General features: G+C 43.3%; 1 protein-coding gene across 2 annotated transcripts; it reads left to right on the plus strand.

Moving 5' to 3' along the window:
• Positions 1-17,190: 17,190 nt before the first annotated feature.
• Positions 17,191-27,443, plus strand: LOC109770108 (aminopeptidase M1-C). 2 transcript variants are annotated; one of them, XM_020328822.4, is made up of 21 exons: positions 17,191-17,517; positions 18,614-18,711; positions 19,224-19,469; positions 19,551-19,696; positions 20,085-20,187; positions 20,441-20,627; positions 20,724-20,817; positions 20,960-21,113; positions 21,337-21,441; positions 21,530-21,646; positions 22,195-22,308; positions 23,076-23,258; positions 24,681-24,963; positions 25,036-25,157; positions 25,247-25,344; positions 25,597-25,774; positions 25,851-25,965; positions 26,050-26,117; positions 26,232-26,309; positions 26,793-26,867; positions 26,979-27,443. In XM_020328822.4, exons 2-21 carry the CDS (start codon positions 18,646-18,648, stop codon positions 27,159-27,161), a joined length of 2,715 nt encoding a protein of 904 aa, XP_020184411.1. In that variant the 5' UTR covers positions 17,191-17,517; positions 18,614-18,645; the 3' UTR covers positions 27,162-27,443. The 2 variants fall into 2 exon arrangements, with proteins under 2 accessions (XP_020184411.1, XP_020184410.1); XM_020328821.4 differs by lacking the exon at positions 18,614-18,711.
• Positions 27,444-27,771: the final 328 nt, after the last annotated feature.

The following is a 27,771-nucleotide window of genomic DNA, read 5'->3' on the forward strand; positions in this document are numbered from 1 at the left end:
GAAATTGTTGCTATTGCACCCACGCATGATTGTCCTATTATCTTTTTGAATTCTCCCGACTACACTATATCGAAGAAATTTGCCCTTATTAAGGATTATATTGATGGGTTGCATTTTACCGTTGCACATGATAATTTTGATAGATATAATATGCATGTGCTTGCTGCTCCTACTTGCAATTATTATGAGAGAGGAACTACATCTCCGCCTCTCCATGTTTCCAATATGATAAAATTGCAAGAGAACTGCTTATGCTATGCATTGGCCTTTACTTGATGTGCATGAATTGTTCTTGTATGACATGCCGATGCATAGGAAGAGAGTTAGACTTCGTTGTTGCATGCTATTTGTTACTTTGTGCTCACTACTAAATCACAAATCATTGTTAATTAAAATTGGCTTTGATATACCTTGGGATCCGGGTGGATCCATTACTTGAGCACTATATGCCTAGCTTAATGGCTTTAAAGAAAGCGCTGCCAGGGAGACAACCCGGAAGTTTTAGAGAGTCATTTATTTCTGTTGTGTGCTTTTATAAAGTTTAAAAATAAAAATAATGTGTCAAGATTTGCCTTTAGGATGTTTACATTGCTTGTTGGTTTGTGCGGTGCAAAACAGAAACTTTGGCTGTAGTGCGCGATTTTACATTTTTTACTGGAATGTCAAACGATTCTGAAACTTCCTGCATTGTCTTTCTATACAAATTTTTTATTTTTCCTAATTGTTTCAGAATTTTTGGAGTACCATAAGTATGGTGAATGTTCACATTACTACAGACTGTCCTGTTTAAGACAGATTCGGTTTTTGATGCATAGTTTGCTTGTTTTGATGAAACTATCGATTTCTATCAGTGGATTAAGCCATGGAAAAGTTATACTATAGTAGCTAAAATGAAAAAACAAAATATGAATTGGTTTGCAATAGTACTTAGAGTAGTGATTTGCTTTATTATACTAACGGATCTTACCGAGCTTTCTATTGAGTTTTGTGTGGATGAAGTGTTCGAACATCGAGGATGTCTCGATGTGAGGAGAAGTAGGAGAGGCAAGAGCTCAATCTTGGGGATGCCCAAGGCACCCCAAGTAAATATTCAAGGAGACTCAAGCGTCTAAGCTTGGGGATGCCCCGGAAGGCATCCCATCTTTCTTCAACAAGTATCGGTATGTTTTCGGTTTCGTTTCGTTCATGTGATATGTGCAAATCTTGGAGCGTCTTTTGAATTTAGTTTTCACTTTTCTTTTATGCACCATGCTGGTATGAGATAGTCCATGGTTGATTTATAGAATGCTCTTTGCACTTCACTTATATCTTTTGAGTATGGCTTTATAGAATGCTTCATGTGCTTCACTTATATCATTTGAAGTTTGGATTGCCTGTTTCTCTTCACATAGAAAACCGCCATTTGTAGAATGCTATTTTTCTTCACTTATATTTGTTAGAGAGTGGGCATATCTTTTGTAGAAAGAATTAAACTCTCTTGCTTCACTTATATCTATTTAGAGAGATGACAGGAATTGGTCATTCACATGGTTAGTCATAAAATGCTACATAAAACTTGTAGATCACTGAATATGATATGTTTGATTCCTTGCAATAGTTTTGCGATATAGAGATGATAATATATGGGAGGTACTAGTAAATGGTTGTGGTTAGTAAGAATATTGGTGTTAAGGTTTGTGATTCCCGAAGCATGCACGTATAGTCTCTCGTTATGCTATGAAGTTGGAGCATGATTTATTATTGATTGTCCTCCTTATGAGTGGCGGTCGGGGATGAGCAATGGTCTTTTCCTACCAATCTATCCCCTAGGGGCATGCGTAGTAGTACTTTGCTTCGAGGGCTAATAAACTTTTGCAATAAGTGTATGAGTTCTTTATGACTAATGTGAGTCCATGGATTATACACACTCTTACCTTTTCGCAATTTGCTAGCCTCTACGGTACCGTGCATTGCCCTTTCTCACCTCGAGAGTTGGTGCAAACTTCGCCGGTGCATCCAAACCCCGTGATACGATACGCTCTATCACATATAAGCCTCCTTATATCTTCCTCAAAACAGCCACCATACCTACCTATCATGGCATTTCCATAGCCATTCCGAGATATATTGCCATGCAACTTCCATCATCATCATATACATGACTTGAGCATTCATTGTCATATTGCTTTGCATGATCGTAAGATAGCTAGCATGATATTTTCATGGCTTGTCCGTTTTTTGATATCTTTGCTACGCTAGATCATTGCACATCCCGGTACACCACCGGAGGCATTCATATAGAGTCATACTTTGTTCTAGACATTGAGTTATAATATTAAGTTGTAAGTAAATAAAAGTGTGATGATCATCATTATTAGAGCATTTCCCCAGTGAGGAAAGGATGATGGAGACTATGATTCCCCCACAAGTCGGGATGAGACACCGAACTTAAAAAGATAAAAGAGGCCAAAGAATCCCAGGTAAAAAAAGAGGCCAAAGAAGCCCACCAAAAAAACAAAAAAATGAGAGAAAAAGAGAGAAGGGGCAATGCTACTATCCTTTTACCACACTTGTGCTTCAAAGTAGCACCATGTTCTTCATATGGAGAGTCTCTTGAGTTATCACTTTCATATACTAGTGGGAATTTTCATTATAGAACTTGGCTTGTATATTCCGATAATGGGCTTCCTCAAATGCCCGAGGTCTTCATGAGCAAGCAAGTTGGATGCACACCCACTTAGTTTCCAGTTTGAGCTGTCATACACTTGTAGCTCTAGTGCATCCGTTGCATGGCAATCCCTACTCCTCGCATTGACATCAATTGATGGGCATCTCCATAGCCCGTTGATTAGCCGTGTCGATATGAGACTTTCTCCTTTTTTGTCTTCTCCACACAACCTCCATCATCATATTCTATTCCACCCATAGTGCTATGTCCATGGCTTGCGCTCATGTATTGCGTGAGGGTTGAAAAAGCTGAAGCGCGTTAAAAAGTACAAACCAATTGCTCGGCTTGTCATCGGGGTTGTGCATGATAAATACTTTGTGTTAAGAAGACAGAGCATGACAAGATTATATGATTTTGTAGGGATAGCTTTATTTACCGTTGATATTTTGAAAGACATGATTGTTTGTTGGGATGCCTGAGTATTGATGTCTTTATGTCAAATTATAGACTATTGCTTTGAATAATTTATGTCTTAATATTCATGCCATGATTAGATATATGATCAAGTTTATGCTAGCTAGCATTCCACATCAAAAATTATTTTTTTATCATTTACCTACTCGAGGACGAGCAGAAATTAAGCTTGGGGATGCTGATACGTCTTCGTCGTATCTATAATTTTTTATTGTTCCATGCCAATATTCTACAACTTTTACATACTTTTGGCAACTTTTTATACTATTTTTGGGACTAACATATTGATCCATTGCCCAGTGCAGTTCCTGTTTGTTGCATGTTTTTTGTTTCACAGAAAATCCATATCAAACAGAGTCCAAACGTGATAAAAACTGACGGAGATTTTTTTTGGAATATATGTGAATTTTGGGAAGTGGAATCAACACGAGACGATGCCCGAGGGGCCCACGAGGGTGAGGGGCGCACCCCAGGGGGTCAGGCGCGCCCTGGGCCCTCATGGCCACTCCATAAGGCAGTTGGTGCCCTTCTTCTGCCGCAAGAAAGCCAATATCCGGATAAAAATCATGTCCAAATTTCAGCCCAATCGGAGTTACGGATCTCCGGGAATATAAGAAACGGTGAAAGGGCAGAATCAGGGAGCGCAGAAACAGAAGGAAACAGATAGAGAGATCCAATCTTGGAGGGGCTCTCTCCCCTCCGCCGCCATGGAGGCCATGGACCAGAGGGGAAACCCTTCTCCCATCTAGGGGGAAGGTCAAGGAAGAAGAAGAAGAAGTGGGTCCCTCTCGCCCTCTCTCCCGGTGGCGCCGGAACGCCGCCAGGGCCATCATCGTGTGACGGCGATCTACACCAACACCTCCGTCATCTTCACCAACATCTTCATCACCTTCCCCCATCTATCTACAGCGGTCCACTCTCCCGCAACCCGCTATACCCTCAACTTGAACATGGTGCTTTATGCTTCATATTATTATCCAATGATGTGTTGCTATCCTATGATGTCTGAGTAGATTTTTGTTGTCCTATCGGTAATTGGTGAATTGCTATGATTGGCTTAATTTGCTTGTGGTTATGTTGCTGTCCTTTGGTGCCCATCATATGAGCGCGCGCGTGGATCACACCATAGGGTTAGTTGTATGTTGATAGGACTATGTATTGGAGGGCAAGAGTGACAGAAGCTTCAACCTAGCATAGAAATTGATGCATACGGGATTGAAGGGGGACCAATATATCTTAATGCTATGGTTGGGTTTTACCTTAATGAACGTTAGTAGTTGCGGATGCTTGCTAATAGTTCCAATCATAAGTGCATAGAATTCGAAGTCAGGGATGACATGCTAGCAGTGGCCTCTCCCACATAAAACTTGTTATCGGTCTACTAAAGTAGTCAATTGCTTAGGGACAATTTCGCAACTCCTACCACCACTTTTCCACACTCGCTATACTAACTTTATTGCTTCTTTACCTAAAACAGCCCCTAGATTTTATTTACGTGCTCTTTATATTCTTGCAAACCCAACAACACCAACAAAGTACTTCTAGTTTCATACTTGTTCTAGGTAAAGCGAACGTTAAGCGTGCGTAGAGTTGTATCGGTGGTCAACAGAACTTGAGGGAATATTTGTTCTACCTTTAGCTCCTCGTTGGGTTCGACACGCTTACTTATCCAAAGAGGCTACAATTGATCCCCTATACTTGTGGGTTATCAGACATAGAAAATTGCAACATACATACGGATCTGAATGCTGCAGACTCGTAGACTAATATTTCTCTCACAAGAAAAACATGATCACTCTTTGGGTGTTAATCACATAGCGATGTGAACTAGATTATTGACTCTAGTAAACCCTTTGGGTATTAGTCACATGGAGATGTGAACTAATCACATAAAGATGTGAACTATTGATGTTAAATCACATGACGATGTGAACTAGATTATTGACTCTAGTGCAAGTGGGAGACTGAAGGAAATATGCCCTAGAGGCAATAATAAAGTTGTTATTTATATTTCCTTATATCATGATAAATGTTTATTATTCATGCTAGAATTGTATTAACCGGTAACTTAGTACATGTGTGAATACATAGACAAAACAGAGTGTCCCTAGTATGCCTCTACTTGACTAGCTCGTTATTCAAAGATGGTTAATTTTCCTGACCATAGACATGTGTTGTCATTTGATGAACGGGATCACATCATTAGGAGAATGATGTGATGGACAAGACCCATCCGTTAGCTTAGCACAAATGATCGTTAAGTTTTATTGCTATTGCTTTCTTCATGACTTATACATGTTCCTCTGACTATGAGATTATACAACTCCCGAATATCGGAGGAACACTTAGTGTGCTATCAAACGTCACAACGTAACTGGGTGATTAGAAAGATGCTCTACATGGCATAGATCGAGATTAGGATTTGTCACTCCGTGTATCGGAGAGGTATCTCTGGGCCCTCTCGATAATGATAATCACTATAAGCCTTGCAAGCAATGTTGGGGAACGTAGTAATTTCAAAAAAATTCCTACGCACACGCAAGATCATGGTGATGCATAGCAACGAGAGGGGAGAGTGTTGTCCACGTACCCTCGTAGACCGAAAGAGGAAGCGTTAACACAACGCGGTTGATGTAGTCGTACGTCTTCACGATCCGACCGATCAAGTACCGAACGCACGGCACCTCCGAGTTCAGCACACATTCAGCTCGATGACGTCCCTCGAACTCCGATCCAGCCGAGTGTTGAGGGAGAGTTTCGTCAGCACGACGGCGTGGTGACGATGATGATGTTCTACCGACGCAGGGCTTCGCCTAAGCACCGCTACGATATTATCGAGGTGTAATATGGTGGAGGGGGGCACCGCACACGGCTAAGAGATCAATGATCAATTGTTGTGTCTTTTTTGGGGTGCCCCCTGCCCCCGTATATAAAGGAGCAAGGCACCTCCGAGTTCAGCACACATTCAGCTCGATGACGTCCCACGAACTCCGATCCAGCAGAGCTTCACGGGAGAGTTCCGTCAGCACGACGGCGTGATGACGGTGATGATGTTGCTACCGACGCTGGGCTTCGCCTAAGCACCGCTACGATATGATCGAGGTGGAATATGGTGGAGGGGGGCACCGCACACGGCTGGGAGAGATCAACAGATCAACTTGTGTATCTAGAGGTGACCCCCTGCCCCCGTATATAAAGGAGCAAGGGGGGAGAGGCGGCCGGCCAAGGAGGTCGCGCCAAGGGGGGAGTCCTACTCCCACCGGGAGTAGCACTCCTCCTTTCCTTGTTGGAGTAGGAGAAGGGAAGGAAGGGAGAGAGGAGGAGAAGGAAAAAGGGGGGCGCCGCCCCCCTCCTTGTCCAATTCGGACTAGAGGGGGAGGGGGCACGTGGCTGCCCTGGCCGCCCCTCCTCTTCTCCCACTAAGTCCCATTAGGCCCAATATACTCCCCGGGGGGTTCCGGTAACCCCCCGGTACTCCGGTAAATGTCTGAAACCTCCCGAAACACTTCCGGTGTCCGAACATAGTCATCCAATATATCGATCTTTACGTCTCGACCATTTCGAGACTCCTCGTCATGTCTGTGATCATATCCGGGACTCTGAACTACCTTCAGTACATCAAAACACAAAAACTCATAATACCGATCGTCACCAAACTTTAAGCGTGCGGACCCTACGGGTTCGAGAACTATGTAGACATGACCGAGACATGTCTACGGTCAATAACCAATAGCGGAACCTGGATGCTCATATTGGCTCCCACCTATTCTACGAAGATCTTTATCGGTCAAACCGCATAACAACATACGTTGTTCCCTTTGTCATCGGTATGTTACTTGCCCGAGATTCGATCGTCGGTATCTCAATACCTAGTTCAATCTCGTTACCAGCAAGTCTCTTTACTCGTTATGTAATGCATCATCCCGCAACTAACTCATTAGTCACATTTATTGCAAGGCTTATAGTGATGTGCATTACCGAGAGGGCCCAGAGATACCTCTCCGACAATCGGAGTGACAAATCCTAATCTCGAAACACGTATCCGGTTTGCGATTTAGAATCGTCCGGATCAGTGTCAAAGCTCGCAATGACGTAACCATTTATGACTAGCTCTTTGTCACTTCCATAAACGAGAAACATATCCTTAGTCCTTTTCAGGTATTTCAGGATGTTCTTGACCGCTGTCTAGTGATCCACTCCTGGATTACTTTGGTACCTCCCTGCTAAGCTAATAGCAAGGCACACATCAGGTCTGGTACACAGCATTGCATACATGATAGAGCCTATGGCTGAAGCATAGGGAACATCTTTGATTTTCTCTCTATCTTTTGCAGTGGCCGGGCATTGAGTCTGACTCAACTTCACACCTTGTAACACATGCAAGAACCCTTTCTTTGCTTGATCCATTTTGAACTTTTTCAAAACTTTGTCAAGGTATGTGCTTTGTGAAAGTCCTATCAAGCGTCTTGATCTATCTCTATAGATCTTGATGCCCAATATGTAAGCAGCTTCACCGAGGTCTTTCATTGAAAAAACTCTTATTCAAGTATCCTTTTATGCTATCTAGAAATTCTATATCATTTCCAATCAGTAATATGTCATCCACATATAATATTAGAAATGGTACAGAGCTCCCACTCGCTTTCTTGTAAATACAGGCTTCTCCAAAAGTTTGTATAAAACCATATGCTTTGATCACACTATCAAAACGTTTATTCCAACTCCGAGAGGCTTGCACCAGTCCATAAATGGATCGCTGGAGTTTGCACACTTTGTTAGCTCCCTTTGGATCGACAAAACCTTCCGGTTGCATCATATACAACTCTTCTTCCAGAAATGTATTCAGGAATGCAGTTTTGACATCCATTTGCCAAATTTCATAATCATAAAATGCAGCAATTGCTAACATGATTCGGATAGACTTAAGCATCACTACGGGTGAGAAAGTCTCATCGTAGTCAACTCCTTGAACTTGTTGAAAACCTTTTGCAACAAGTCAAGCTTTGTAGACAGTAACATTACCGTCAGCGTCAGTCTTCTTATTGAAGATCCATTTATTCTCTATGGCTTGCCGATCATTGGGCAAGTCAACCAAAGTCCACACTTTGTTCTCATACATGGATCCCATCTCAGATTTCATGGCCTCAAGCCATTTTGCGGAATCTGGGCTCACCATCGCTTCTTCATAGTTCATAGGTTCGCCTTGTTCAAGTAACATGACCTCCAGAATGGGATTTTTGTACCACTCTGGTGCGGATCTTACTCTGGTTGACCTACGAGGTTCGGTAGTAACTTGATCTGAAGTTATATGATCAGCATCATTAGCTTCCTCACTAATTGGTGTAGGAGTCACAGAAACATATTTCTGTGATGAACTACTTTTCAATAAGGGAGCAGGTACAGTTACCTCATCAAGTTCTACTTTCCTCCCACTCACTTCTGTCGAGAGAAACTCCTTCTCTAGAAAGGATCCATTCTTAGCAACGAATGTCTTGCCTTCGGATCTGTGATAGAAGGTGTACCCAACAGTTTCCTTAGGGTATCCTATGAAGACACATTTCTCCGATTTGGGTTTGAGCTTATCAGGTTGAAGCTTTTTCACATAAGCATCGCAGCCCCAAACTTTAAGAAACGACAACTTTGGTTTCTTGCCAAACCACAGTTCATAAGGCGTCGTCTCAACGGATTTTGATGGTGCCCTATTTAACGTGAATGTAGCCGTCTCTAAAGCATAACCCCAAAACGATAGCGGTAAATCAGTAAGAGACATCATAGATCGCACCATATCTAGTAAAGTACGATTACGACGTTCGGACACACCATTACGCTGTGGTGTTCCGGGTGGCGTGATTTGCGAAACTATTCCGCATTGTTTCAAATGTAGACCAAACTCGTAACTCAAATATTCTCCTCCACGACCAGATCGTAGAAACTTTATTTTCTTGTTATGATGGTTTTCCACTTCACTCTGAAATTCTTTGAACTTTTCAAATGTTTCAGATTTATGTTTCATTAAGTAGATATACCCATATCTGCTTAAATCGTCTGTGAAGGTGAGAAAATAACGATACCCGCCGCGAGCCTCAATATTCATCGGACCACATACATCAGTATGTATGATCTCCAACAAATCTGTTGCTTGCTCCATTGTTCCGGAGAACGGCGTTTTAGTCATCTTGCCCATAAGGCATGGTTTGCAAGTACCAAGTGATTCCAAAAGTCCATCAGTATGGAGTTTCTTCATGCCACCAATATGACCCAAACGGCAGTGCCACAAATAAGTTGCACTATCATTATCAACTCTGCATCTTTTGGCTTCAACATTATGAACATGTGTATCACTACTATCGAGATTCAACAAAAATAGACCACTCTTCAAGGGTGCATGACCATAAAAGATATTACTCATATAAATAGAACAACCATTATTCTCAGATTTAAATGAATAACCGTCTCGCATCAAACAAGATCCAGATATAATGTTCATGCTCAACGTTGGCACCAAATAACAATTATTTAGGTCTAAAACTAATCCCGAAGGTAGATGTAGAGGTAGCGCGCCGACGGCGATCACATTGACTTTGGAACCATTTCCCACGCGCATTTTCACCTCGTCCTTAGCCAGTCTTCGCTTAATCCGTAGTCCCTGTTTCGAGTTGCAAATATTAGCAACAGAACCAGTATCAAATACCCAGGTGCTACTGCGAGCTTAGTAAGGTACACATCAATAACATGTATATCACATATACCTTTGTTCACCTTGCCATCCTTCTTATCCGCCAAATACTTGTGGCAGTTCCGCTTCCAGTGACCAGTCTGCTTGCAGTAGAAGCACTCAGTCTCAGGCTTAGGTCCAGACTTGGGTTTCTTCTCTTGAGCAGCAACTTGTTTGCCGTTCTTCTTGAAGTTCCCCTTCTTCTTCCATTTACCCTTTTTCTTGAAACTGGTGGTCTTGTGGACCATCAACACTTGATGCTCCTTCTTGATTTCTACGTCCGCAGCCTTTAGCATTGCGAAGAGCTCGGGAATTGTCTTATCCATCCCTTGCATATTACAGTTCATCACGAAGCTCTTGTAGCTTGGTGACGGTGATTGAAGAATTCTGTCAATGACACTATCATCCGGAAGATTAACTCTCAGTTGAATCAAGTGATTGTTATACCCAGACATTTTGAGTATATGTTCACTGACAGAACAATTCTCCTCCATCTTGCAGCTGTAGAACTTATTAGAGACTTCATATCTCTCAATCCGGGCATTTGCTTGAAATATTAACTTCAACTCCTGGAACATCTCATATGCTCCATGACGTTCAAAACGTCGTTGAAGTCCTGGTTCTAAGCCGTAAAGCATGGCACACTGAACTATCGAGTAGTCATCAGCTTTGCTCTGCCAGACGTTCTTAACGTCCTCAGTTGCATCTGCAGCAGGCCTGGCACCCAGCGGTGCTTCCAGGACGTAATTCTTCTATGCAGCAATGAGGATAATCCTCAAGTTATGGACCCAGTCCGTGTAATTGCTACCATCATCCTTCAACTTTGCTTTCTCATGGAACGCATTAAAATTCAACGGAACAACAGCACGGGCCATCTATCTACAACAATATAGACACGCAAAATACTATCAGGTACTAAGTTCATGATAAATTTAAGTTCAATTAATCATATTACTTAAGAACTCCCACTTAGATAGACATCCCTCTAATCATCTAAGTGGTCACGTGATCCAAATCAACTAAACCATGTCCGATCATCACGTGAGATGGGGTAGTTTTCAATGGTGAACATCACTATGTTGATCATATCTACTATATGATTCATGCTCGACCTTTCGGTCTCAGTGTTCCGAGGCCATATCTGCATATGCTAGGCTCATCAAGTTTAACCCGAGTATTCTGCGTGTGCAAAACTGGCTTGCACCCGTTGTAGATGAACGTAGAGCTTATCACACCCGATCATCACGTGGTGTCTCGGCACGACGAACTTTGGCAACGGTGCATACTCAGGGAGAACACACTTATCTTGAAATTTAGTGAGAGATCATCTTATAATGCTACCGTTAATCAAAGCAAAATAAGATGCATAAAGGATAAACATCACATGCAATCAATATAAGTGATATGATATGGCCATCATCATCTTGTGCTTGTGATCTCCATCTCCGAAGCACCGTCATGATCACCATCGTCACCGGTGCGACACCTTGATCTCCATCGTAGCATCGTTGTCGTCTCGCCAACTATTGCTTCTACGACTATCGATACCGCTTAGTGATAAAGTAAAGCAATTACAGGGCGATTGCATTGCATACAATAAAGCGACAACCATATGGCTCCTGCCAGTTGCCGATAACTCGGTTACAAAACATGATCATCTCATACAATAAAATATAGAATCATGCCTTGACCATATCACATCACAACATGCCCTGCAAAAACAAGTTAGACGTCCTCTACTTTGTTGTTGCAAGTTTTAAGTGGCTGCTACTGGCTGAGCAAGAACCGTTCTTACCTACGCATCAAAACCACAACGATAGTTCGTCAAGTTAGTGTTGTTTTAACCTTCTCAAGGACCGGGCGTAGTCACACTCGGTTCAACTAAAGTTGGAGAAACTGACATCCGCCAGCCACCTGTGTGCAAAGCACGTCGGTAGAACCAGTCTCGCGTAAGCGTACGCGTAATGTCGGTCCGGGCCGCTTCATCCAACAATACCGCTGAACCAAAGTATGACATGCTGGTAAGCAGTATGACTTGTATCGCCCACAACTCACTTGTGTTCTACTCATGCATATAACATCTATGCATAAACCTGGCTCGGATGCCACTATTGGGGAACGTGGTAATTTCAAAAAAAAATCTACGCACATGCAAGATCATGGTGATGCATAGCAACGAGAGGGGAGAGTGTTGTCCACGTACCCTCGTAGACCGAAAGCGGAAGCGTTAGCACAACGCGGTTGATGTAGTCGTACGTCTTCACGATCCGACCGATCCAAGTACCGAACATACAACACCTCCGAGTTCAGCACACGTTCAGCTCGATGACGTCCCGCGAACTCCGATCCAGCAGAGCTTCATGGGAGAGTTCCGTCAGCACGGCGGCGTGATGACGGTGATGATGTTGCTACCGACGCAGGGCTTTGCCTAAGCACCGCTACGATATGATCGAGGTGGAATATGGTGGAGGGGGGCACCGCACACTGCTGGGAGAGATCAACAGATCAACTTGTGTATCTAGAGGTGCCCCCTGCCCCCGTATATAAAGGAGCAAGGGGGGAGAGGTGGCCGGCCAAGGAAGGCGCGCCAAGGGGGGAGTCCTACTCCCACCGGGAGTAGGACTCCTCCTTTCCTTGTTGGAGTAGGAGAAGGGAAGGAGGGGAGAGAGGAGGAGAAGGAAAAAGGGGGGGGGGGCGCCGCCCCCCTCCTTGTCTAATTCGGACTAGAGGGGGAGGGGGCGCGCGGCTGCCCTGTCCGCCCCTCCTCTTCTCCCACTAAGGCCCATTAGGCCCAATATACTCCCCGGGGGGTTCCGGTAACCCCCCGGTACTCCGGTAAATGTCTGAAACCTCCCGAAACACTTCCGGTGTCCGAACATAGTCATCCAATATATCGATCTTTATGTCTCGACCATTTCGAGACTCCTCGTCATGTCCGTGATCATATCCGGGACTCCGAACTACCTTCAGTACATCAAAACACAAAAACTCATAATACCGATCGTCACCAAACTTTAAGCGTGCGGACCCTATGGGTTCGAGAACTATGTAGACATGACCGAGACATGTCTCCGATCAATAACCAATAGCGGAACCTGGATGCTCATATTGGCTCCCACATATTCTACGAAGATCTTTATCGGTCAAACCGCATAACAACATACGTTGTTCCTTTTGTCATCGGTATGTTACTTGCCCGAGATTCGATCGTCGGTATCTCAATACCTAGTTCAATCTCGTTACCAGCAAGTCTCTTTACTCGTTATGTAATGCATCATCCCGCAACTAACTCATTAGTCACATTGCTTGCAAGGCTTATAGTGATGTGCATTACCGAGAGGGCCCAGAGATACCTCTCCGATAATCGGAGTGACAAATCCTAATATCGAAATACGCCAACTCAACAAGTACCTTCGGAGACACCTGTAGAGCACCTTTATAATCACCCGGTTACGTTGTGACGTTTGGTAGCACACAAAGTGTTCCTCCGGTAAACAGGAGTTGCATAATCTCATAGTCATAGGAACATGTGTAAGTCATGAAGAAAGCAATAACAACATACTAAACGATCAAGTGCTAAGCTAACGGAATGGGTCAAGTCAATCACATCATTCTCCTAATGATGTGATCCCGTTAATCAAATGACAACTGATGTCCATGGCTAGGAAACTCAACCATCTTCGATTAACGAGCTAGTCAAGTAGAGGCATACTAGTGATACTATGTTTGTCTATGTATTCACACATGTATTATGTTTCCGGTTAATACAATTCTAGCATGAATAATAAACATTTATCATGATATGAGGAAATAAATAATAACTTTATTATTCCCTCTAGGGCATATTTCCTTCAAGCAATGTGATTAATGAGTTAGTTGCGGGATGATGCATTACAGAACGAGTAAAGAGACTTGCCGGTAACGAGATTGAACTAGGTATGATGATACCGACGATCGAATCTCGGACAAGTAACATACCGATGACAAATGGAACATCGTTTGTTGTTATGCGGTTTGACCGATAAAGATTTTCGTAGAATATGTAGGAGCCAATATGAGCATCCAGGTTCCGCTATTGGTTATTGACCGGAGATGTGTCTCGGTCATGTCTACATAGTTCTCGAACCCGTAGGGTCCGCACGCTTAACGTTTGATAACGATTTGTATTATGAGTTATGTGATTTGATGACCGAAGTTTATTCGGAGTCCTGGATAAGATCACGGACATGACGAGAAGTCTCGAAATGGTCGAGACGTAAAGATCGATATATTGGAAGGATATATACGGACATCGGAAAGGTTCTGGGTGGTTCGGGTATTTTTCGAAGTACCGGAGAGTTACGGAAATTCGCCGGGGGAAGTATTGGGCCTTCATGGACCTTAGTGGAAAGGAGAGAAGGGCCACAAGGGGAGGCCGCGCGCCCCCCATGGGCTGGTCCGAATTGGACTAGGGAGGGGGCGGCGCCCCCTCTTTCCTTCTCCCTCTCCTTCTCCTTCCTTCTTCTCCTACTTGTACTAGGAAAGGGGAAAACCTACTCCTACTAGGAGTAGGAATCCCCCCTTGGGCGCCCCTTGTGGCCGGCCCTCCTCCTCCCCTCCTTTATATACGGGGGAGGGGGCACCCCATAGACACACAAGTTGATCTTTAGCCGTGTGCGGTGCCCCCTCCATAGTTTTACACCTCGGTCATATTGTCGTAGTGCTTAGGCGAAGCTCTGCGTCGGTAACTTCATCATTACCGTTAACATGCCGTCGTGCTGACGAAACTCACCCTCGGCCTCAGTTGGATCAAGAGTACGAGAGACGTCTCCGAACTGAACGTGTGCAGATCGCGGAGGTGCCGTGCGTTCGGTACTTGATCGGTTGTATCGCGAAGACGTTCGACTACATCAACCGCGTTACTAAAACGCTTCCGCTTTCGGTCTACAAGGGTACGTAGACACACTCTCCCCTCTCGTTGCTATGTATCTCCCAGATAGATCTTGCGTGATCTTAGAATTATTTTTGAAATACTGCGTTTCCCAACAATTCCTTCAAGCGAACACGGCAAATTTTACAGCAAAATTTCTTTGTTTGCAGAATTTGTCATGTGCTTCTGAAGAAATTGGCACGTGTGTTTGAAAAACTTGCCTAAAAACGTTCGCTGGCTATTTTGTGTTAAAAGAAAAACGATGTTCTTCACAACTACAGTACTATATCTTTCAGAAAAACGCAATATCTCTCCTCTGTAATTTAATTTTTCAGGCTAGACAATACTCGTCGTAGATCTTTTCGTGGCCCAGTTCTACACCCCTACCTGCATTCGGAGCTTCGCTGCATTCGATGCCATCGTGTTGCCTCTTGTTTCGTTCTCTTCTCCCTGTTCGTTCTAATTGTACTTTTCGACCAGCTTTCGCGGGTCTATGATTGATGCGCTGTCGTGTTGCTGCGTGTCTTTGTACTACCACTACGAGATACTTCTTGCCAACGATCGTGGCATCGTCCAAGACTCGAAGTGTGTGTGAGTTTGACCAGCTCAACTCTCTTATGCGTTGGGTTGACGTCGACGTGCAACGGTTGCGGCGCAAATGTTCATTCTGTACAGCAAAACTACAATACATTCTAGAAGCTATAGATTTTTGATTCGTTTTTTCCTTATAAACTGAATGGGTCATTGCCGCCAGACAAAGCCACCTCCCTCCCTACGCACGTTCATCATCACACATCCATCGCCGAGACCCTGTTGTGCCACGCCGCCGAGACTCCACATCGTCGATGCGTCACATGAAATGCCGCTCCATCACTGAAACCGTTCACTTATCCCTCGAGCCAATGTACACCTCCAATAATGACGCCCCCAGGAGGAACGACACAAGAGCGCTGCCGTCATCCAATCAACTGATCTGGGGTTTCCCTCGGAGGTAGCGGACAGAGGTCTAGAGCTTCTCCACGGTGATGCCATCAAGAAATGGATGACACAGAAGAACGTCGCCATCGCCGGCCTTGGCAACTAGCCGGGAGCAGGGTTTTCACCCGGATCTGCTCGACGAGCCTCAGTCTCGCATCTTGTGCACCAGACCGCTTGCTGCAGCGCTGCCACCCCCTACGCCGCACGCCCAAATCCAGAGCAGATCCAGATAGGCACGTCCCACCGTCGTCGAACCGCCGGCCACCGCAGCCATGATCATGTCGATGCCCCGAATGGCCACCAAGGCACCCCAAGGCCCCGACCACACCGGATCTAGGACGAGACCCAGCCAGCCGTCGGCGCCACAGTAGGGTCTTGGCCAGTCCATCTCTCCGCGACCCAAACGGTCGTTCAAACCCGTCCACGCGCCGCCACGCCCTGGATCGGCCCCGGACCATCAACCAACCGCAGTCCTGCGTTGAGATTTTTTTTTTCTGCGCGCGCACACGCAACTGCCGCCGCCTTCTCCAAAAAAGGTTAGGGTCTCTTTGTCTCCCGTCTGTCGGTGTGCCTCGTCTCCGGTGGCCCTAGGGGCATTGGGGAGCGGTGGATCCTGGCACTTGCCGGTGGAAGGGCTCTATTTTTAGATCTTTCTTTTGGTTTTGTTAGGCTTTGTGTCCTGCTTAGAAAGACGCAAGCGCTCATATACACGCGCATACACTCACCCCAGTGAATGTACACCCTACCTACCTATGAGCACCTTCGAAAAAGTAAGCCAGCATATCATCTTAAAATTTACGAAGTCACCGTAGGTACCTCGTCGTCGACTTGAACCTTGGTGGGCTGGGGATACCACAGTCCCTCTAACCATCCAACCACAGGTTGGTTCGTAACAGAAGTTGAAACTCACAATTGGATAAAATATTTACACTGGTATTGTAACGTGACAGTATTGATATTTTTCCTGAAACCGCTACATGGGTACAAGGTACACGACATTTGGACATGGACGCGCCTTCGGAGCACATGCTCGGTTTTTTATTTTATTATTTTGCGCGAGAGCACATGGTTGGATTCGACAGAGAGACCAGGAATATGTAAATCCAGCTTTAAAAAAGGAACATGCAAATCTGGAAATCTCACGTACGATTGCGTACCGCATATTCCGATTGGTGAGCAGCAAATCATGTTTGATTGTGCTAATTAAATGCTGAAGATCACAGCGGGACCGACCAGCGCCGGCGACCGGGCTTGGGAATAGGCACCAGCCAGGCCACACTAGCGAGTAGTAGTACTAGTACTAGGAGAATTGGCATGCGTCATGCATGCACTGCCAGAATCCATGACTCGCTCGGCTGGCCGGGCGCGTCCGTCGGCCTGGATCCATCTGCCTGCCTGCGCGCGAGTGCGGCGGTTCACTCGATCCAACTCTATCTTGGCTGACGTGCCGCTCCCTCCATCGGCTCGGCCCAGTCAACCCGCCCCCTCTGCCTTCGCTCCATACTATACAGCGGCAGCCACCAGTGCTCCTCCCCACCCCACCCCCCGCTCGCGCTCACTCCTTGGCTCGCTCGGTCAGTAGTGGTAGGCCGGCAGGAAGGCTCCCGCTCCCGGCCCACTCACAGCTGCCTGCCATCGACAACGCGCGCGCGCGCACGGGAGCGTGCGGTGTCCGCTGTTTCCATGGCTCCATCCCGCGCCGGCGCCGGCGCCGTGCTGCCCGTGGTGGTGGCGCTCCTCCTCGGCGTCGCCGCCACCACCGGTGGCGCCAGGAAGATGGCGTCCCACGGCGAGGTGCGGTATCGATCCCCTGCCCACGAGATTACAAATTTACTAGCGCTAGTACTGCAGTATCCGATTGTCATACGGCGCGTCTGCATTTACTATTCGCTTGTCATGCGGCGCGTCTGCTGCATGCGCTTGATACTACACCGGTAGTATTTCTTTTTCGAGAGAGCTACTACTATAGTTGGTACTGATGGGCGGAGACTTCACGTGGGGGGTGGCCGGAGTCTATCTATATCTGTGTAATCTAATCTAGGCAACGTGAGTGCGGGTGACCCCCCTGCTGAGCTGCAAACGGGATGGGCTACTGTCCAACCCGATTTTGCTTCAAGCCTTCAACCTACTTACTACGGTCTGGGTCGAATATACTCTTGATCTTGATGGGCGCAAATAGCAGTAAAAACTTTAGAGTCGCTGGAAATCTGAAGATAATGACTGTGTGCATAGATGCTAAGAGCTCTAGATTTTCTTTTAAATGTTCTCATATATTTTTGTATGTAGGTGTCACCAGAGGCACAAGAATACTCGAGTGCACGTGATGCTTTCTCATAGATATTTTGATTAGTAACTACTCCCTCCGTTCCTAAATATTTGTCTTTCTAGACATTTTAACAAGTGACTACATCCGTACGTGGTAGTCATTTAAAATGTCTAGAAAGACAAATATTTAGGAACGGAGGGAGTAGGTATGTGCCCGTGCGTTGCCATGCGGCCATATATTTTTAACACTGTAAGAGGACTACGCAGGACAAATCTTGATCCAAAGCAAATGTGCAAAATAAGATTATGTTTTGGTTATAAAGTATGAATTTTCCAGCTCCCTCTATCCATGAACTGCAAAAACTTTTTGTATAAAGGGAGAAATGTAGTATTTCTTAAACTGATAAAATAGGTTCGTGCCCAATTGATATTGGGTTACCAAATATAAGGGATTTATTACCAAATAGTATAAGAAATCGATTGATTTTTATTTACTTCTGGGTCATGAATTTATTACTATTTATTGGGTTACCAAAGATGATGGACACGTATCAGGTTTTACCATAAGAAATAATTTTCTTTACATACCATGAATTTATTGCTATATGTTTATCTGGATTATTAGGTAAAGATTGGTTTGATGAAACCCAGAAGGGGATGGAAAACCAAGAAAAATCGATGAAGGGTGGGAGACTGGACGAAGGGATGATGGGAATAAAATTGGTTAGATGTTTTGATTTATTATTAGATGTATGGAAACGCTACCGATTTGTCAAACTTTAACAAAATAGTGTGTATCTTTATTTTACAAAAAATACTTTCTTCGCCTGGAATTAATTAACGCTTAAATGGATGTATGCAACACTGAAATACGGCTAGATTCATCTATTTGAGCGTCAGCTAATTCCGGACGAAGGGAGTAGTATGGATACAATATAGCTAATACTAACACTAACAGAATTTGGCAATTCATTTTCGCAAAAAGAAGAATTTAGCAATTAATATTTTGCTTCAAAATCACATCTGGATGTATTATGTGAGTACTCTGTTTTAGTGGTAATGAAAAAATGGAGAGAATGCATTTTCGCGCTCAAAATGTGTAAGTTTGTATATATATTCTGGAAAGAAAAGAAAATTCCCCCCAATTTTTTTTGTTTTTTTGCTTCCCTTCGCTGCTCTCGTCTTTTCTATTCCGTCGCGCTAAACAACAACGGGCCGGATGCACACGCACGCAGGGCGCGAATCTCAAGGCATCTCCTGGCGCGCCTGCGGCCGGCGGCTCGGCGGACCAGTTCCGGGGGAAGGCGCGGCTGCCGAGCTTCGCCGCGCCGCGCCGCTACGAGCTCTTCCTCCGCCCCGACCTCGTCGCCTGCACCTTCTCCGGCTCGGTGGCCATCTCCGTCGCCGTCTCCGCGCCCACCCGCTTCCTCGTGCTCAACGCCCTCGACCTCTCCGTCAACCGCACCTCCATCCGCTTCCAGGTAAAGGGAATGAGAAGGAAAATGAAATTCCTCGAGACCTCGCCCTGTCCTCATCGTCCTTCGCCGGCACGGTTGTCGCAGGCTTTGGAGCCCACGGAGGTGGTGTTCTTCAAGGATGACGGTGTGTTGGTGCTCGGGTTCGCCAAGCAGCTGCCCCTCGGCGAGGGCCTGCTCAAGATGGACTTCAACGGCATTCTTAACGACCAGATGAGAGGCTTCTACAGGAGGTATGCGACGACTTCTTTCTGGACTCTACCACCCTTGGTATTTGCACCGTACATCATGGTCAGCGAACCTCAACACAACACTTGTGGTCATCTATATATACGAAATCATGCCATGATTTGTTCTAAATTTTAAGTAGAAAAATTACAAAAGGGGAAAAGTTGAACTGTGGTTTCTCTTTACTACTCCCAATTAGTTACTCACCAACCAACGAAGTGACCAGTCCCGACAATGCACTTGCTACGAATTCGATGATATGTGGTTTGGAAGTTCACTGTGAAGGCATTATAGTTTTATGATCTAGTATTTCTGAAATAAGAGTTTAATCGAGCACTTTGGTATGAATGCCTTTTCTGCTATTTATGCTTTTCTGATTTCATTTGATTGCAGTAAGTACCAGTATAAGGGGAAAGAGAGAAACATGGCGGTGACGCAGTTTGAGTCTGTGGATGCGCGGCGGTGCTTCCCCTGCTGGGATGAGCCCGCATTCAAGGTGATTATATATGATAGCTGGAAGGAGTGTTCAAGTAATTAGACTTTTTTCCGCTCCGATCTACTATTTTGGTACTCTTGATTGACATTCTTAGTCCCTTATAAGTTGAGTATGTATATAATTATATATATGTGGAAGCATATTCTCCCTGCCCAGCACACGACTTTATGTTCCTCAAATACGTGCACATAGAGCATCAGTGAGGTTAGATATATTTCATAACATTTCTTGTTTTGCCGTTTCGATTTTCCAGGCTAAGTTCAAGCTAACACTTGAAGTTCCATCTGAGCTGGTAGCACTGTCCAACATGCCAGTAGGTAACGCGACATTTGCTGGTCCTATCAAAACTGTGCGTTACCTGGAATCGCCACCTATGTCAACTTATTTAGTGGCCATAGTTGTCGGTTTGTTTGAATATGTAGAGGGTATGACAACAAAAGGTATCATCTCTGTTTCTGACATCATCCATTCAAAGAGTTGCATGAGACCTTTCTCTTTCCCTTTTTATTTTATTTGTGTTTTTTAATTTTATTCAGGCACGAGAGTTCGTGTGTACACTCAAATTGGTAAGAGTAACCAAGGGAAGTTTGCACTAGATGTTGGAGTGAAGTCGTTGAATCTCTATAAAGAGTAAGATCACAATCTAGCCGTGCTTCCACACTTTGGTTTCTAATGAATAGACATGATTGATGTTAATGAAATACTGTGTGAAGCCGTGGTTGTTGCTGAAACAGTAACATTAACAATAAAACTCATTTCCTCAATTGTTCAGTTACTTTGACACTCCTTTTCCACTCCCCAAGTTGGATATGGTTGCTATCCCCGATTTTGCTGCTGGAGCCATGGAGAACTATGGATTGGTCACTTACCGGGAAGTAGCTTTGCTTTTCGATGACAAGTCTTCATCAGCATCCAGCAGACAGAGTGTATCTATCATAGCTCAGAAACTTATTTAACTTATCTTTTCATCATTTACAGTTCACCTCTTAACTAACCGTGCGATGTTACTATAAATAAATCGGTTTAGTAAAAAAACTACACTATCTCATGATCATCTATAATTCACTAATAATTCTTAAAAAATCGTCATTAAACCTTTTATATGTGTAAACATCCTTTTTATATTGACCTCAGCATGTATTTTGTTAGGTTGCAATTACTGTGGCACATGAATTGGCTCATCAATGGTTTGGCAATCTTGTAACCATGGAATGGTGGACTCACTTGTGGTTAAATGAGGGATTTGCCACATGGGTAAATCAATTCGGTCACTCAAAAGTTAGAAGAATGAAATATCAGGTTACCAATGTATACTGAATGAATAGGCTTTCTGTTTTCACAGGTGAGCCATCTAGCAGTAGATTCTTTTTTTCCACAATGGAATATCTGGACACAGTTTCTCGATAGCACAACCACTGCTCTCAGGCTGGATTCACTAGAGGCGTCTCATCCCATTGAGGTAATCTCATTGTTTTTAGGGAAACAGCAGGACTCTGCTGCGTATTTTTATTAATTTCTGTAAAAGGAATACAAGAAGTTCCAGAAAAAATAAAAAGAGCTATACAAAAACATGCGTCTCATCCTATTGAGGTAATCTCATTGTCTATTACTGTGCCATAGCCTGCTCCGGTGGTTGGATATGTTGTGCAGTATATTCTCCAAAACCATAGTTGTCATTTGTCAATGGCATGCACCCTACTAAGTGCAAGAATCTATTTTGAACTGTAAATTTTGGCAATGTTATGTTTAAGTAACGATGGTGCACACTGCGTAATATGTTATTACCAACACATTATTGGCCGATTCATGATCGACTCATAAAATTTCTATGGAATATTAAAATTGATGCCTAAATCTCTACTCTGACAAGTGGCATCTTACTTTGGGGAGCAACTTCAGTCAATGCATCAACACAGATTCAGTTCGTGGCATTAACATTTTCACTTCTCTAATGCTAACTTGTGATTCATTTTATACTTTCCACTATCCGTTTTCCTGGATGCTCAGGTTGAAATACACCATGCCAGTGAAGTTGATCAGATTTTTGATGCTATTAGCTATGACAAGGGTGCTTCTGTTATTCGCATGCTACAAAGTTACCTTGGCGCAGAGCGTTTTCAGGTCTAATACTGCCTCTACCTGAACTCCAGAAACTTTTCACCGACTCACTCTTCTTGCCTAGACTTGGCATTCTTTTTCTTGTCACGTTGCTTAAAAGTATACAAGATCACTTTCAGCCAGTTTATTTTGTTCTTTAAGGAAACAGTGATACTTTGATGTCATTTCCCCACTATTCCATGTAGTGGAAACACTAGACAACTCCATGGCTTGTCCATTGCATAAAATGTTTGTATGCTCTTGAATCATACTAGTTGGTAAACATGCTTTTGTCAGTGGTGTTTTAGGGAGAGATTGCTGTTCTTTGAAGACATATTCTAGGAGCAAAATAGCCATTTCTTCGTAGATTATCCTGCCCTTGTTTAATGCATACAAGCATCATATGTGACTATTTGTACTTCACCGGTCACATGATTTAAGGTGGATGGTTTGATAAATTAGCATATAGAGACAGATTTATCGGTATAGGTGTGATGGTCATCTTATGTATTGTTGTAGCATGTGTCATGCTCACAGGATAACATTACTTGTTCACAGATAAAAAGGAGTAAAATTTAGCGATCTTTGACTCTTTTGTTGATCATATGATGAATCTATCAAACTGCACACTAGCTAATATGTTAAAACTCAATTTTTAACTAATTACATTATTTAGCGAAATGATTGCTGCACTCTCCTTTCTATGTAATTTCCCCCTGCTACTCATTAACTCCACGCCGTTCTCCTGGTGTATTCTCATATGCTATAGATATGAAACTGTGTTCTTTCAGAAAGCGATGGCTTCATATATGAAGAAATATGCATTCTCAAATGCTAAAACCGAGGACCTGTGGGCTGTTCTTGAAAAGGAAACTGGTGAACCTGTCAAGGATTTGATGACTACATGGACGAAGCAAAAAGGTTATCCTGTTATTAATGCGAAAATTAAAGGGGATGACATAGAGATTGAGCAGGTAATAGGTTATCTTACATACCATCCTTCATATCTATCATGCATTCATCATCACACGAACAACCAAGTACACATTTGTTTGGTTATTAATATTTCCTTGCTATTTTGTTAAGTTCTAGTCGTGCCATGCCATTTGGAGTTTCTTCTTTAAGAAAATCATCTGCTAACTGGTCATGCCAAAAGCTTGACCAAACCTTGATTTTTGTTCCATACCATTTGTGGACGTATAACTGACTGTTATAACTGGTCCTCTGAGAATACTGTACTCAATGATGGGCAAAACTGGAAATATTGTACTGCCCCTATGGCCATTGATCTGTCACTTGATGCATTCACGTATTTACGCAGCAGCCCTAGTATCTGATCAGATATTATGGGGTAAGGCTGAACAGTATCAAGAACAACTTACATGAATCTCGTAGAAGAACTGAATTAGATCTTGTTCTGAAGTTGGAGCTCTTTTAGGGTGCTCTATCTTACCACATTAGAGGTAAGAGGTGGTTTCAATCTGAGTCGTTGGTTGATGAAAGTTTGAAGGTTATTTTGGGCCCTAGTGCAGATAAGGCTAATAAGGAAACCTACAATTAATTTGGTAAGGTAGATAGGCACAGACGTTCCCCTACAAATCACAAGAGACATGTTTAAATGCACACTACTTCCCATGTTCCCATCTCCGCCCGGGGATATACATCCTGCATGACTATTGATTTAAATCAGATGGTTGCAAAAAGATCTAGACCACAGTTTTTTGTAGTTTCAGTTATGTATTGCTAATTTGAATGTTCAAATAATTTATATCTGGGAGCAATGTTTAGTGCTAAATTTTATGACAGCTTGAAATGGAAGTGTCAGATTCGGACTTACATATGACGTGTATTATACGGCAATAGGCATGAATTAATTATCAAACTTTAATCATGAAGTATGCTTTTTCTGTAGTAATGTACTTGCATGTTTAATGGTGACAATTTGGGATATATGTTTGAGTTTCTGTACTTTACTTTCAGTCTTCTGAAAGGATGTTTATTTCTAATAAATCCAGACAAGCAATTCAAAACATAATCATTACATTTGTCCTGTCAAATGTGAGTCTCCATGTATAATTTGATGTGCAGTGATAAATTATGGTATTAGGTCAGACTGTCTTCCTTTCCTTAAATATGTTGATTATTTACAATTATTTGCCAATTATTTCATGTATTGCTGTACCCACTTCCCTCTACGAGTTAATAGACCACCCTTAGCCACTAGACCAAAGCAAATAGAGGGTTCTCACAGAAGTGCGTCTTAAAAGTGGATATTTTATATTGGTTAAAGTGAAAAATCTAATAAATGAAAATGTTAAGTACTTGATCTCGTTGACCGATAGATCTTCATGTATAGCATTTTTCTCCGTGAACTTAATGATTTCTGTTTGTTGCAGGCCCAGTTTTTGTTAGATGGGTCCTCTGGCTCTGGCATGTGGATTGTCCCTATAACTTCAGGATGTGGTGCATATGATACACAGAAAAAGTTCTTGTTGAAACTTAAACGTGATAAGATGGTCATTGGTTCACAATGTGGTGACCGAAAGAAGGGTGGAAACTTTTGGACTAAGTTGAATATAAATGGAACTGGATTTTACAGAGTTAAATATGACGATGAGCTTGCAGCTGCACTTCAAAATGCGTTGGAGACAAAGAAGCTCTCACTAATGGATAAAATTGGTAAACGCAACATGTGCCGTTGAATCTGCTTGTAATCTTTTGGTGGTAGGTATTATAACATTAGCATTGCAGGCACTGTGGATGACTTATATGCGCTTTCTATTGCCCGCCAGCAAACATTTGCGTCGTTGCTACGTTTACTCTACGGTTATCGTGGGGAAGCTGATTATAGTGTTCTTTCACACATAAACACTGTACGTAAATCCTGTAGGTCCAGTTGATTCTATCGTGTTCAATTGTTCATGAAGATAAATCGCCTATATCTTTTACTTTGGATTGGCAGGTAACCACAAGTATAGCTAAAGTATCTGCTGATGCTACTCCTGCCTTGGCTGGTGACATCAAACAACTTTTGATCAAGATTCTTTTGTCACCTGCAGAGTATGCCCCCACCATAACTGCTATGAGTTTCTTAATGTGTTACACTCACAATAGATCATCTCTTTTGTTTCACAAAAAGGAAAAGGAAACATAATATGTCATTAATCTTCTTCCTAACTTCTCATGTTGCTTGAACATTCCTTCTTTTGTGGCCGATGCATGACAATCGCATGATTCTTTCATGTTATTACTGTATATTTGCTACATTTTCCTATGTTTCTTCCTTTTGACTATGTCACACTTGTCTTTCAGAAAGTTAGGCTGGGACCCCAAGAAGGGTGAAAGCCACCTGGATGTAATGCTTAGACCACTGCTGTTGACTGCACTTGTCCAACTTGGACATGGTAAGACCATTAATGAAGGAGTTAGGCGCTTTAACATCTTCACACGTGATCGCGGCACTTCTCTTCTTCCTCCGGATACTAGAAAGGTCCTACCTTTTGCTATCACTTCACGTGGTACTCCTATGATTACTTCTTCCATTTGTAACTTGCGCTGTTCTGCAGGCCGCATACCTTGCTGTGATGCAGAATGTTAGTAGTTCAAACAGATCCGGTTATGATGCTCTCCGAAAAATCTACAAGGAGTCAGCTGAAGGGGAGGAAAGATTACAAGTCCTAGGTGTGTAGCCCTTTGACCATGTTAAACTAGCAAAGCTTGCCCATGTTTTTGGTTGTTCTAAAAGCATTTTCTTATTGTTTCAAGGCATATTATCTTCTTGCCGGGATAAGGGTATTGTCCTTGAATCACTGAATTTAATTTTCACTAATGAGGTAAATGCAAATATCATTACTTTCTTCCACAATTATAGTCGAAGGTCTCTATGAGCTTCCTTGTGTCAAGTTGCAAGCTGTACTCAGGTCTCATATGCCTCTCTTGCTTGTCAGGTTCGCAATCAAGATGCATATATTCTCCTTAGAGGTATTCAACCAGAGGCACGTGAAATTTCGTGGAACTGGTTGAAGGTACGATCTCTTTTAACAATGAGGACCCTTTTATCTATGTGTGTTGACGTGTTGTTGATGCGTAAAAGTCGTTATTTCTGGGTCCTGTCTGGAACATCAGATTCTTGTAGGTATTCTAAACAAATTGGAATATCCAATCATGAGATGTTTCTTTTTCTACCAACTTCATTGAGACTTCTGCATTACAAAGAGGACCCAGGGTTCATCTGTTTTTGTCAACAAGAATTCAAGTCAAGTGGCATATTTGCAAACAGCTGAACTATGTTTGTGAATTTATTTCGGGATCGTGATCTCTTTATATGGATTTCCCTTGTGAATGTATTTTAAGTAGAGTGAATTTGAGGCTGCGGCACCCCACCATCTATTTTTTGCGGTTCCTTCATCTGACACCTTAGGAGATGACTGATGGTTCATATTAGTGCTAGCAGACTGAAACATTTGAAAACATGGTGCTAACATTTGTCCCGTACTGTCTGTCTGCAGGAAAACTGGGAGCGCATCTCAAGGACGTTTTCCGGGAGCTTGGCGGCGAATTTTGTTAAAAACATTGTTCCATTGGTACATTTAATCACAGTTCTATTGCCATATTTCCGTGATCATATTCCCCAGTTTTGCAGGTATTATTTCCATGAGGCCATAGCTAATGTGGACTTCCTTGTTTCTTGTCAGTTCACCTCCAACGAGAAGGCGGCAGAGATCTCCAAGTTCTTTGCAACGCGCACAAAGCCCGGATTCGAGAGGACGCTGAAGCAGAGCCTTGAAACCGTGCGGATCAGTGCGAGATGGGCCGAGGGCATCAGGAGCGAGCCCGGGCTTTCACAGACGGTGCGCGAGCTCCTGGCCAAGCCCTGACGTGCTGCAGCTAGAGTGCTAGGTTACAGTTGTTGTTGGCAATAAGAATGCATTTGTGCCTTATCATGTGTGGAAACTGTGGTTTGAGATGATATTTGGTTGTACATTTGTAGTGGTGGTGGTAGTGAGTCAGCTGATGCCAGTTTGTAGCCAAATCATTGATTGTTATGCATATGGTGCAAACGGGTTGTATGAAGAATGATAATGTCAAGGAGGAACTAGGTAGCATATCCATTAAAAGGAAATTCAGGCAAAACAAAGAAAATTTTGGCAAAGCTCCAATCTCAGTGTCATTAGAACAAGCCTCCTTGATGTATCCTTTTTGGTAAACTGAATGTACGAGGAGACTTCACGTGGGTGGTTATAAAGCCGAGCCGATGGAATATACGGGGCAACTCTTGATGCAAAGCAAATACATAAAATAAGATTGTGTTTGGTTTAAAGTAAAGATTTTCCAGCTCTCTTCGTCCCTTAATATAAGACGGTTTTTTGCAGTGACTGTGGTAGTGTACCTTAAACTGATAAAATAGGTATGTGTCCAATTAATATTTGGTTACCAAATATAAGAGATTTATCAGGTTACCAAATATATTAGATATTGATTGATACT

The sequence above is a fragment of the Aegilops tauschii genome, chromosome 5, assembly GCF_002575655.3.
Source record: "Aegilops tauschii subsp. strangulata cultivar AL8/78 chromosome 5, Aet v6.0, whole genome shotgun sequence".
Taxonomy (NCBI): Eukaryota; Viridiplantae; Streptophyta; class Magnoliopsida; order Poales; family Poaceae; genus Aegilops; species Aegilops tauschii.

Coding starts and splice junctions, on each gene's coding strand:
- LOC109770108 (XM_020328821.4), top strand. CDS start 17,407: ATGGCTCCATCCCGCGCCGGCGCCGGCGCCGTGCTGCCCGTGGTGGTG. Junction 21,442..21,529: donor ATGAGGGATTTGCCACATGG/GTAAATCAATTC, acceptor CTGTTTTCACAG/GTGAGCCATCTAGCAGTAGA. Junction 21,647..22,194: donor AGGCGTCTCATCCCATTGAG/GTAATCTCATTG, acceptor CTGGATGCTCAG/GTTGAAATACACCATGCCAG.